Source organism: Ostrea edulis, chromosome 2 (genome assembly GCF_947568905.1).
Source record: "Ostrea edulis chromosome 2, xbOstEdul1.1, whole genome shotgun sequence".
NCBI lineage: Eukaryota > Metazoa > Mollusca > Bivalvia > Ostreida > Ostreidae > Ostrea > Ostrea edulis.
Window position 1 is genome coordinate 94,631,138 of NC_079165.1, and position 13,942 is coordinate 94,645,079.

At 34.1% G+C, this 13,942-nt stretch overlaps 2 protein-coding genes and 1 long non-coding RNA gene across 3 annotated transcripts in view; 2 read left to right on the forward strand and 1 right to left on the reverse strand.

Annotated features, from left to right (window-relative positions):
* LOC125682555 (uncharacterized) overlaps nucleotides 1-13,942 on the forward strand; it is a 59,848-nt gene continuing 45,906 nt past the window's right edge. Inside the window, exon 1 of the mRNA XM_048923197.2 lies at nucleotides 1-257. The gene's annotated coding sequence lies outside the window, so the exon portion shown is untranslated. The remainder of the gene's footprint in view (nucleotides 258-13,942) is intronic.
* LOC130051991 (uncharacterized) overlaps nucleotides 166-13,942 on the forward strand; it is a 15,468-nt gene continuing 1,691 nt past the window's right edge. Inside the window, exons 1-5 of the mRNA XM_056155600.1 lie at nucleotides 166-261; nucleotides 8,686-8,996; nucleotides 9,757-9,920; nucleotides 12,193-12,316; nucleotides 13,184-13,942. The exon at nucleotides 13,184-13,942 is cut by the window's right edge and continues 1,691 nt beyond it. Of these exons, the coding sequence (XP_056011575.1) occupies nucleotides 8,690-8,996; nucleotides 9,757-9,920; nucleotides 12,193-12,316; nucleotides 13,184-13,509 (921 nt within the window). The 5' untranslated portion in view covers nucleotides 166-261; nucleotides 8,686-8,689 and the 3' untranslated portion in view covers nucleotides 13,510-13,942. The remainder of the gene's footprint in view (nucleotides 262-8,685; nucleotides 8,997-9,756; nucleotides 9,921-12,192; nucleotides 12,317-13,183) is intronic.
* On the reverse strand, nucleotides 6,582-9,761 carry LOC125682572 (uncharacterized). Its single transcript, XR_008800298.1, has 2 exons — nucleotides 9,160-9,761; nucleotides 6,582-8,881 (listed from the first exon to the last, which is right to left on the reverse strand). It is a non-coding gene; the product is annotated as an uncharacterized LOC125682572 (long non-coding RNA).

The following is a 13,942-nucleotide window of genomic DNA, read 5'->3' on the forward strand; positions in this document are numbered from 1 at the left end:
GGGTACAGTATCTAGTAGTTGCGCTTGTCTAATGGTAGCTCCCCTGACCGTCAATATATTATATCGATAGTATATATAGTCCGACTTTATTATGGTCTACTCTAACTTTGTATATATGGACCAATGTTTAGTCCGACTTATCTGACTGCGCTCAGAGTTGTCGTCCCTTGCTCTCACAAGGCGCGACGAAGTCATAGTCAAAGCCAAGGCCAGGTACATCTAACCGAGAAATAAATTGGAGCGGTCCATTTGTTAAAGTAGGTAATATTCAATATTTATTTTAATCACACGTTTATATTTAGTATTTTTAATGCGCACCACTCACTATTTATGGTAAAAAGAAATCATAGACCCACAAATGACAAAATGTTATTTCTACTTTCGTTTTTACCATTACTGACCAGGGCCGGGTTCGAAATTAACATATGCCCGTCAGTCTGTGACTGGTTAAAAGTCTGGCAGACTGACTGGGACTGGTTAATTTTCTAAAGCATCATTTTGGAAAATATACTTATGAAATCTGGACTGGAGATATAAAAAGTTAGCTTCAAGCCCTGCTGACGTAATAATTATATTTAGTGACTCAGTTCATAGGTATTTTGATCAGTAAATAGAGATAAATTGGAAATAAAGAGAGAATAAAATTCTATCTATATATATAAATACATGCATTAAATATATATATATATATATGTATAGGTTTTTTATATATATATATAGGTTTTTTTGTTCTCTATTCATCAAAATTCAGATAACTGCTCAGTTCTGCCAGTCAATTACCTCCCACCTATGTCCACAATTACAGTTATTTGTATGTTATGAAAAATAAATGTGTACCCAATAGTCTGAATAGGTGTAGGAATCTGAGATTCTTCTGACTCTATAATTGTAGCTTGCGGGTGGAAAGTCAGAGCGGAGGCTGGTTCAGCAGGTTGGGAACACTTCCCCTATTGTGAGATATTCTCGCTAAAACGCGATTATCCTTCTATAGCGAGAGTACATATATCCCATACAACCGAGAAAACCCCCCGAGGAGTACATCTCTTTGTGTTTCACATTAAAAGAAGTGAAAAAATGTCTGATATTTCTGCAAATATATTAATCAAAACAAAAACACTCACAATGTGCATTGGATTTCAGACTGCTTCCCTCTTATGCAGCAACTTTGATATGCAATTTCTTGACTATGTTGTCAATTTCATAGAAACGGTTCGCATCATGTTCAGGGCTTGAAGCTAACTTTTCATATCACCAGTGCAGCCGGACTGATGGGGTATAATTTCAACCAGTCCGCAGAAAAATTTACTAGTCCAACAGAATTTTCCAGAAATAATTAAACATATTTCATTACTGTACTCAATATGCCTCAGACAATATTGTAACACTTATGTGAGATTTATATGAATTTATGAATCAGTTTTTTCTGATATCTACATATCAAAGCATGCCAAATGCGTGTATTAGATTTCATGAGTATATTTTCCAAAATGATGCTTTAGAAAATTAAACAAATGTCAGTCAGTCCGCCAGACTTTTAACCAGTCACAGACTGACGGGCATATGTTAATTTCGAGCCCTGATGTTGAGTGTGTGTCACACTTATTCAGCATTGCACGGGAATATCTCACTATAAGGGAAGTGTTCCCAACCTGTTCAGTGATTAATGTGTTCTGTGTATTTTTGTGCTGACATCATGCTGAAAGAAATTGAATAGTGATGAGGACATCATGTAATGAAATATATTTTAATTACTGAAGTTTATTTTTAAAAAATCTTTATAAAGATTGGACCCCGAAGCTTATTTTGATTTGTCTTCAAGCTTTTTGAGGAATTCTGCTAAAAATTTGGATTTGAAATTTCCAGATGCATTTTCTGGGACATGAAATTCATCTTGTACATTTAAAGTCATGTTTGTTCTGAATGTAATATCTGAATGAAGTGAAGTCTTTTTTTTAATATTTTCTTTTTTATATAATTTATTCTTTTTTCATATTAGGCATTTTTTCTACCTGTAAATTTGTTCTTGTGTTTGAGAGGGGTTCACACCTGAACAAAATTAGACCTTCACCCATAGCCCTGGGCACCTTTGGCCATGCTGCATCAGGTACATAGACATAATGAGGCATTGCATAAACACCATGACAAACAGTGAAACAGTAAAACACCATTGTTATCAGACACTTTCACTCCATCATTTTAAAACTTTTTTTTTTAACAGCTTGTCAATGAATATAAAGAACGTAATTGAAAAGTAATTGAAATGTAATTCTAAATACTTCACTTTTTAAAAATGTATTTTTGAAAATACATTCATTTGCTTGTAATTGAAAGCAAAATCAATTAAAAATACATCCAAATTACTTTTAAAAACATAATTAAATACAACTAATTACAATTACATTTTTTTAATTACCCATCCCTGGATGAGGTGACCTAATTCAAAGTGATGCTTCATTTGTCGGTGACAGGGTTTAAATGGCATTGGCTGAGCATCATGCTATTACTAGCCATGGTTAAATTGTAGAATAATCTTCCAATTACTGAATCCTCATGTCTTGGATGGAAGCTAGATTCGCGAAATAAAGTTGTAAAAGGTAGGCAAAGTAGTGGCACCAGCTGATGTTGCTGAATTCCCACTTTTCTATATGGTCTCCACTCTGACTCCCCTGCACATGTCAACATTATAAAAGCAGAGGTAAGACTCAGAGAAATCCTGGATCATAGATATACATGATTTACACATAACTTCACAAGTTTCCTCCCTCTTCTGCAGTTCTTTTGTTTTCCACAACATCCTTTGTATCTCGAAACTAGCTTTCTAGAGGAAACTCGTCACAGTTCCAGTAAGGAGGCGTGTCCTAATCTATACACATCAGGAATGCAGAACTCCAGATAATTTTTTACCACAAAGAGTATTTACCCCCTGATTTTCAAATCAATGAGTATTTTGCTTTTCAGAAAAATTCAAAAGAGTATTTTGTTAATTTACTGATTATCTTTGCTCTTTTGCACAGAAGATGTCACCAGATAAACGATACTATTTCTGTTAAACTTTAACTTAAAGTTTATACTAAAAGGCCGCTCCAGCTATTTACGGGGAAAATCCTGTGTAGTTCTTTTTGTTAAAACTTTTCATTGTCATTGGGAATTTGATATTTATCATTGATGCATTAAATTTGAATATGTCAGACACTCAGTCATATGATTATGATCCAATTCTGTATATCATTCGTCCACGATTGATAATACAAGTTTTTTTTCTCTGTGACCGCACACTAACTCTTTAAAGCTGTATGGTCCGAATTACAATATTTTTTTCCATCTCGTAAAAACACTATTAAATCATCGCATGTATGTAGTTATGAGACTGTATGACATATCATAAATTATTTCACCTGTTTTAACCCAAATAATTTGATTTTAAATCGATGTTTACAAATAACCGCGTCACTCTGCCATTTCAAGTGACAGTCACGTGACCAGTTCAAACTTTCATATCATCGGTGGTCTTATCTGTGTAAAGCTGTGTATTTTGTTATAACAGTACCGTACCATAAGTTTAATAGAAATAAAAATATCAAATATCTCTTAGTAATTCGTTGTTTTACGCTCTTTCAGCCTTAAAACTAGACATTTGCGTATGAGTTAATACATCATGTTGGGATTCCCCTGACGCGCGTGGGTCTATTTATAGACGTCTATTATGGAATGATTTATATATGTAGCCACTATATTTACTTTCTAAATAATATTCGCACTGTTTTCTTTTACATGCAGATGTTTTCAAGCATGTAATTAAGGGAAAGTTAATAACTTTATAAAGTAATTAATCTGCTTTAAAGTAATTATGTACAAAAATAATACATGAACATCGGGTCATACAGCTTTAAGAAAGAAAGTATAATAAGTAGGCCTATATAATAAGTGTTTTGAGTTAACTCTTCCAATTTTTCAAAATTGTGATTGTCATCAAAACGTATTTCATAGCACTAAATATCATGTATATGATCAAGCCCTGGGCTAACCTCAATTCATATGAATAGATAATTCATATTTATATCATACTACATGTATCACAAATACGCATTACTTTGGGAGTGTATAGCGTATTTACATTCGCTAATGCGTAATTGTACGCATGATTTTCAACTTAAATGCGTATTTGGTAAAATTTAATGAGTACAGTAAAATATCTCTATCTCGTCCGAGGGACCTCAAAAAAACTTCAAGATATCCGGGGGTTCGAGATATTCAAAATCGATCTTGAATATTTTTTTTTTGAAGGAGGATATTTGATGCATAGTATGGGATTTGCATTATAAACAACAATCCTGTGGCCGTTTTTTATAGTTTAAAGTTGATAAATTAATATTGTGATTTCAAAGACAAACATTTCGTGTTTTTTTAAAAAATAGATGTAAACATCCAATTGAATTCAAAATGTGTTTCAAAATTAAGATGATCGTGCCTGTATGCTTACTTTAAGTTTACTGATGTAGCTATTGCATTGTAGTGAAATATCACGAAAGACAAAAAAGACGGATTTAAAAAAAACTTTTAAATGTTTATTAGATAAATTTTTGTGTTTTCTTTGTACTAGTTTTAATGATGAAGCGTGTATTATTAAATGCATTATCGTTATTAAGAGCATTACCTTCAAGCGCACTTCGACAATTTTGTGCGTTTATCTAACCCACATGTTAATGATGTAGCATGTATCTTTCAAAACACCATCCCCGGAATCAGGCACGTTGGGTTCATAATTGGCGGTGAACTTTAGCAGTAATGTTGGAAGGCTTCACTAATCACCCAAGCTGTTGAACCATTTATCGTGACCCGGGTCCACTCTGAAAAGGCGAGCGTGCATTAGCGGTCATTAATTATAATTGAGATAGTCGCAGGTGTGAATGCGTGACTTAACGACGCCAGGTATGGTAAGCAGAGCGGAAAATTGACTGCACTTCGAGATAAACCAGGTGAATTTAGGGCATGGGACCTTGAAAATACTTCGACATAAGCGGAGTATTCGAGATTAACGTGTTCGAAATATCAGAAGTTTTTTTAATCATTTTTATAGGGAAAACGACCGGGACTGATGGTTGTCTTCGACTCAAGCGAGGTATTCGAGATAAACCATATTCGAGATACAGATATTTTACTGTATTTACGCTGATACGCACGTTATCTGGAGCTCTGGGAATGTGTGTTATGACATATCATACATAAAAACAAAATATCGCAACCCTTCAAAATACATTGAAATAAAATAATGTTTCAAAAATACGCAAAAGTAGAGCACTACACAAAAACTTAACATTAAACTTTTTTGTGCATGTTATTAATGTAATCTGACACCTTGAGATGTAAACAAACAATTGATTGTGATGCACTTATCATCATGATAGTCTCCATTTTATTTGCAGTAAGTGGCAACTGTAATCAACTGTTTTTTCTTAATAAAAAAATATTCTACAGTTAAATGGAAAAATGTTTGTTGATATTTATCAGACTATTAATTTTAGAACAATGCCAATCATATTAATTCACTGAAATATTTTCTATTTATCTGGAAGGAAAACATGAATGCTTTATTGATAAGTGGGCAGATGGGTAGGTCTTACAAACCGATTTATTACAATGGCATGCGCCATGCCCTGAAATTGAATGCATCATAATGTTTTTTTAAAAAGTGAATTAAAGAAATATTGAGCTATTTGAGAAGTGCTGTAATCCTGATGAAATCTTGACAATAGATTATCTATTTCAAATTAAAACGCAGTTAACTGATCGGCAAAAAATTCAACACACGCAGTACAATGTCATTTCAACAATATTAATTGTAATCTGTAAAACTCTGCAGCTTTTTCATAAGCTACAGTTCTGAGGTTGTTTAAAGCATTCATGAATTAAAGTTGGAATTTCAACCTCATTATGCCTTTGCAATATCAAAATTTATCAATGGCCTCAGTATCACGCGTATATTTGTCTAAAACCATGCGACACCAAATCACATGATCAGTCTAAGTATAAAATAGAATTGTCCTGAATACGTCATTTTAGTCCATCATATTTTGATCCAATATCAGGAAAGTTCCAAAATGTTTCATTAATCCTAATAAATGATGTTTTTCAATTGCTAATTTTTGACAAAATTTCCTGATTGGCCACCTTAACTGTGCTGGGAAGTTGGAAGAGACAATTGGCAGTGTCAAACCCAAGACATAAACATAGGTAGTAATTGTTCATTTTGCCAAACGCTCAACAATTAGAAGTGAGAGTCACAGGTCTTTGAGATAAGAGTTTAAAAATGGTGAAATTTGTGGTCTTACAGTGTACTATGTCATGGCTTTTTTTTTTTTTTTAAGGGAAGTAGAACAATAACAGTAACACTGATATTTTAATTTTATCCATTCAGGTTTTTTTTAAGGTCTTGAGGTGAACGAGAGGTTAGAGCGTTCGCCCCGCATTCGGAAGGCCGGGGTTCGAATCCTGGCCGCGACAGACCTAAGTCGTTTAAAACAGGTAGTGATAGTTCCATCGCCAAACGCTCGGTATCAGGTGTGAATGTCATGGGTCCTCGGGGATGACCTTAAAAACGGATGACCCGTGTCACAGTAGGTGTGGCACGCTAAAGAACCCTCGCTGCTCAATGGCCGTAAGCACCAAGCATAGACCTAAATTTGAAGCCCTTCACCGGTCTTGTTGATGTCTCCATATGAGTGAAAAATTATTGAGCGAGACATTAAGCAAGATACAATCAATCAATCAAGGGCCTTGGCCTTTCCATTTGGGAAAAAGAGTGACTTTTGCTTGAAATTGGGAAAAATATTCCATACAAAGAAGTAGGGAGAAAACCGAACCAGAGTGCATTAGGTTTAATTGGACTCCATCTGACTTTCTGATTTTTTGTTGTTGTTGTTGACTTTTTTACTTTCAATTTGGTCAAAACTTTCCTCATTCAAATAAGCAGATTGGCCAAAAACTTTACAATTTTTCAGCAAAATTGTAATCTGTGGGCCTGTGAAGAATATATATGAACAATAAGGCTACCTTTCTCAGATTTGTTTTCATTGTTTGGGAATTTCAAAGCAAAAATTGGGAAAAACACCTGCTTTTTAGCATTTGGAATGGGGCCCCTACTGAGTACTGACTCTAAAAAATCCCTGCCATTATTCATTTTGAATTCTTAATCATCAACCAAATGTGAAAAATCTGAGTCGTAATTAGATTCATTCACATGATTGTCATCTTTTGGGCCTAAATTTAATGGGTGATCTTGAACAACTTCATCATCACAGACATCAACAGATTTTGCCTCCATAATCTTTACTTTGCCATTTGAGTGTGGCTTGGTAGGTTGAAGCTTGTGTGACCAAGACTAACTTTCACAGCAACAGACATGCAGGTTTTTCCACAATCTCTATTTGAGTGTGGCTTGGTAGGTTAAAACTTGTGTGACCAAGACTAACTTTCACATTCACATTCACCTGAACTCTCTTAATGAGAAGGTAAGAATAATCATAACTTCTATCCCAATTGATATTAATTGAAATTTTTAATGAAACAAAATAAGATTCTAAGCAAAATCAATGTGTCTAAGTGGGCTGATGCATTGTACAATTGCACATCTACTTGAGATATAGTATGTCTTGGTTGTGTGGGCAAACTAGGATTTTGTACAGTGCATAATGTATACATAATATGAATATTTTTTTTATGGAACATACTTTTGGTACTTGTGAAATGTATATCTTATATCACGTCAGGCACTTATATTGCTTGGAGGCCTTAATTACATATATGATATACTCTTATATACATGTATATATACATACATGTACCTCCAAGGGATACAAATGCCTGTGTCTTGTATGATATAACATAGTTGAATCAATGACCATTACAAATTTATAGAAAGCATCTAGTTAAGAAATCACAAACCAATGGAAACCCATTAGATTAGTTCAAATGTAGAATACACGAACAGGGCTCGAAATTAACATATGTCCGTCAGTCTGTGACTGGTTAAAAGTCTGGCGGACTGACTGACATTTGTTTTAGTCAGTCCGGTGGGACTGGTTAATTTTCTAAAGCATATACTTATGAAATCTTATACACACATTTGGCATGCTTCGATCTGTAGATATCAGACGAATCTGATTCGTAAATATAAATCCCACATTTAAGTGTTACAATATTGTCTGAGGCATATTGAGCTAAATTTCATTTTGATAACATTAATGAAATTAAATATGTTTAATTATTTCTGGAAAACTCTGTTGGACTGGTAAATTTTTCTACGGACTGGTGGAAATTATACCCCATCAGTCCGGCTGGACTGGTGACATAAAATGTTAGCTTCAAGCCCTGACGAATTAATAATGTACATGCATTCAGTATATGTTCAGTTGCAAAATATTACCTTTATTATTCAATGCAGTAAAAGGATTTTTTGCTGCTTCTAAATTCCTGGTTCTGAATTCTCAACACCTAAATATGTAGTTTTAATCCCTGTCTTCTTCAGTATAAATACAACCATATATAAACTTTAGTTGAAAGTTTTCAGGGATTTTGATTTTATGCATTTAGAAGACTGAATATTATTTTTAGTGCCTTTCAATGCATGACAATGTGCTCAGGTATAACTGACTAACTAGTGGTCAGAATTATGACTATTACAAACAGAGAGATGGGCGATGACGAGCCACCCTCTCCAGTCTGCGTAACAAAGGATCGAGTGGAAGCTAAAGAATATGTCTTCAAGTCTAAAAGTTCTTTTGGATCGTGCCTGATAATAAACATACCTGAAACTCTGAAGAAAATAACTGGCAGCACTTTCATCAGGAAATTTCGCACAGGATCGGAGGCAGAAGTAGAAAAGCTGAAATGTACATTTGGATTTGGCATTTATTATACAGATGAAATCCAAAATGGAGAAAACATTATTGGTGAAGTAGACAAATACATAGAGCGAAAAGTAAAAACTGATGAAGAAGGTAATCATTATTTTGCATCAAACTGTTCCTAATTCAATCATCTCTGTATTTAAAATTATAAACATATCTCATCTGACAGTATGGTTCTAATTCAAAACTCCATGTGAGCATTTTGATATACACCAATGCTACTTGTACCTAACATTATAACATAACTTCTCACCTCTGGTTGGCACGGGTTTGAATCCTGCTCGTGCTGGTAAGTGCGAAAGTTTCCCTGTTTACCTGCAGAAGGTCGGTGGCCTCTTCCCAGGTACATTGTATCTGGGTTCTCTCTTCCACCAATAAAAACTGGGCGCCACCAGATAACTGAAAAATTGTTGAAAGGTGGCGGAAAACAGCAAAACAATAATATAACATAGCTGGTCTTTTAATGTGCATGTTCATAGTGTGAGGTTTACGATTCTTTGATATCTATCTGGAGGCAAAAAATATTAAAACTTCAGTTCTTATCCCTATCTCGAGTGATGAACCATGTAGTCCCCCATGTTATGGGCAGCTCTGCTGTGTATAATTATATGTAATACTATTTTCCAAAATGGAGAACACATTTCAGTAATGCATTGGTTGCCATGATTGTTGACCGTACAAGTTTGTCTTGTTTAAATCAGAACTGAGCTCAAGAGTGGCAGCCAGTGCAATTTCATTATGTCAGATTAAGAAATGTTGTTTAATAAAAATTTTATGCAATCTACAGTGTATTATCATGATAAATCGACATTAATTTCATCTTTTATTTATTTCAATTTGCTTTTCATAGGAAACTTTAGATCAAATGACATTTTCGTGTGTGTCGTGTTAGCATTTGGAGGACCAGGATTTTTCTATGACACGAAAGGAAATAAGATTCCTCTGTCCAGAGTTGTTGAGAAATTCCAGTCTTGTGCAGGTCTTTCACTTAAGCCAAAGATATTCATTGTTCAGGTAAATATTTTATGACATCTTAACATTGATTGATTATATAGTAGAGTGTTGAAGACATCAGTAGAGGGGACTCAAAGTCCACAGGAACAATAGAAAAGTTTGAGAGATCAAGAGTTTGAGTTTTAAGAGTTAAATCTGGAAATTGGCAATCCAAATAATGTGCTAGTATTTCATATTTGATATTAATGTTGCTATTCAGTTCTTGTGTTAGAAGTTGTTGGTCGATACTTACCATACTAAGATTTTCACAAAGTCAGGTATGATTTGTATTTGTGATAGCTGAATTTGACATGTCTCTTATTTATCTGCTCGAAATTCCCGTCTTACTTTCATATCTCAAAATTATAGTCTCAAAATTAGCATCTATGTTTCATACTTCAGTGCTAAAGTTAATCATCTTAATTAATTGCCTAATTACCTACATACAGTGGCCAGGTGGGACATTGGTGTTTAAACACTGGATTATCAGTACATAAACACTGGATTATCAGTACATAAACACTGGATTATCAGTACACAAAACACTGGGTTATCAGTTCACACTTCCAGTGAAGTGATTCCACAAAACACTGGATTATCAGTACATAAACACTGGATTATCAGTACATAAACACTGGATTATCAGTTCACACTTCAAGTGAAGTGATTCCACAAAACACTGGATTATCAGTTCACACTTCCAGTGAAGTGATTCCACAAAACACTGGATTATCAGTTCACACTTCCAGTGAAGTGATTCCACAAAACACTGGATTATCAGTTCACACTTCCAGTGAAGTGATTCCACAAAACACTGGATTATCAGTTCACACTTCAAGTGAAGTGATTCCACAAAAGGTCCATGTGGAATTGATTGATTGACAGATTGTATGCAAGGGATACTTTGGGTGTTCAAGAGTGAAATGTAATGAAATATCATAGACACTCATTATAAATATCATAGGCACTCATTATAAATATCATAGGCACTCATTATAAATATCATAGGCACTTATTATAAATATCATAGACACTCATTATAAATATCATAGGCACACAATTTATAAATATCGTTACGGCACTCATTATAAATACCATAGGCACACATTATAAATAATATTATAGGCACTTATTATAAATATCATAGGCACTCATTATAAATATCATAGACACTCATTATAAATGCCATAGGCACTCATTATAAATATCATAGACACTCATTATAAATGCCATAGGCACTCATTATAAATATCATAGGCACTCATTATAAATCTCATAGACACTCATTATAAATATCATAGGCACACAATTTATAAATATCGTTACGGCACTCATTATAAATACCATAGGCACACATTATAAATAATATTATAGGCACTTATTATAAATATCATAGACACTCATTATAAATATCATAGACACTCATTATAAATATCATAGGCACACATTATGAATATCATAGACACTCATTATAAATACCATAGGAACACACTATAAATAATATCATAGGCACTTATTATAAATATCATAGGCACTCATTATAAATATCATAGGCACTCATTATAAATATCATGGGCACACATTATGAATAATATAGGCACTTGTTATAAATATCATAGGCACTCATTATGAATATCATAGGAACACATAAATATCATAGACACTCATTATAAATATCATAGGCACTTATTATAAATATCATAGGCACTCATTATGAATATCATAGGCACACATTATAAATATCATAGGCACACATTATGAATATCATAGGCACTCGTTATAAATATCATAGGCACACATTATGAATATCATAGGCACTCGTTATAAATATCATAGGCACTCATTATAAATATCATAGGCACTCATTATAAATATCATGGGCTGCTGCACTCATTTTAGTGGAATTAAGAAGTTTCGTCACCTGATGTTGCGTACACCAAATAAATGTTACTATTAGAGACCAATAATGTGAAACTGTATTGGACATTACCTTTTTTATCCGCCCGTCTTTTGATGGGCAGTATTATGGTACATGTAAAGGTTTTCCATTTTGTCTGTTATAGGCTGTTGGCATTATCATGTCACAATGTGAGGCCTAGGACAATCAAACTTGGTTAGTACATGCATTTGGGGGGGGGGGGGGTGAACTAAAAATAGATCACTGTGGCCTCCTGATGAAATTTTATACTCAAATTGTGCTTTCAAAATACATTTAGTTGTATATTAAAATGCATGTTTCATATCCTCATGTGTGCTTCCTTTGTTTACTTTAGATAAAGTATTACTTTTTCAGACATGTAGCATTGATCTAAGAACCATAGGAAAGCATTTATTTGATGATGGAATGGGTGGAGACACAAAAACAGGTCTTTGGCCACGAGAGGCAGATGTCTTAATCTATGAGTCGAATATTTCAGGTAAATCATTCTGAATACTTGTTCTCTAATTTTACTAGAGCTCCTATCCTGATTTAGGGCTAAAAGTAGGTCAAACAGTTTCTTTACAGATACAGATATTGCCCTGAAATTTAGTCACAAGCTTCCTCTATCAAGAATACAAGTTCAGTTTGCATTTCAGCTTAATTTGTGCACCATGACCTACTTTAAGACTTAAAGTAGGTCAAACAGTCTTCCAGAATTTTTAAGTGAGCTTTTCTGATCGCCTGTTGTCCGTTGTCTGTCTGTCTGTCTGTAAACCTTTTACATTTTCAATTTCTTTTCCAGAACCACTGGGGCAATTTCAACCAAACTTGGCCAAAAGCATCCTTGGGTGAAGGGCTTTCAAGTTTGTTCAAATGAAGGGCCATGCCCCCATCAAAGGGGAGATAATCACAAAAATGCAGAAATAGGGTGGGGGCATTTAAAGATCTTCTCAAGAACCACTAAGCCAGAAAAGCTGAGATTTACATGAAAGCTTCTTGACATAGTGCAGATTCAAGTTTGTAAAAATCATGTCCCCCAGGAGTAGGATGGGGCCACAATAGGGGATCAAAGTTTGACATACAAATATACAGGGAAAATCTTTAAAAATCTTCTCAAAAATTACTTGGCCAGGAAAGTGGAAATTTACATAAAAGGTTCCTGACATAGTGCAGATTCAAGTTTGTTTAATATAGTTTATCTATTTTGAATGGTTGGGAATTCCTACATAAATGGAAATTGAATATAAAAATTGATTTTATTTTTGAAAATACATAAGGGTATGAACTGTGGCATACTTTTCATGAAGCACTAATGCATTTCTTGAAGCATCGCAATTCATGCAAATTTTGTGGTTTTTTGCAGGAGAATATGATTGGCATCCAGGTCTGAGAAAACATGACCCCAAGAAGTTCAAAGGTGTACTAGGTCCGAAGTCCTGCACCTTCATCAAAATGTTTTGTGATACTATGAAGGAAAAAGAGACGATCATGAGAGAAGAGAATACAGAAAAAGAGGAAATGAGAATTGAATTCAATGAAGTTATTTTGGGAACTAATTTAAAGTTACAAAAGTTCATAAATAACAAAATGAACTGGGATCTGCGGGACGGAACATGGAGCTCCTCTCCCAGGTTACCGATAGTAACAGACCAACTAACCAAATCGCTGTATGTTCCTCACTTTAATTAAGGACGAGAAGTCACCTAGTGATTACTGTCAAACTGCAATAATCTCCATGGATAAAAATACATGACTTCGCATTCCTTTTCAAAACTTTTGTAAACATCTAAAAGATAAGATGAAAGACTTGGTATTTACATGGAAATGAATAATATCACGAGGAAAATGAAAATGTGAACATATGTTGGATTGTTGTATATATAATTGTGATGAGAAGGTACAAAGTTTATTATTCAAATTTCCTTTACAAAGTTATATCCTAAAATTTGTAAATATCCAAAAAGAAATATGACATGTTGCTGTCAATTTTAATTGTTATGCCCCCAAGACCGGGGTGGGGGGGGGGCATATTGTTTTTGTGGGTACCAACATTTTTGACCCTTTGACCTTGGAGTTTTACCTACTTTTTGAAAACTTTAACCTTGCCAATAACTTTTGAACA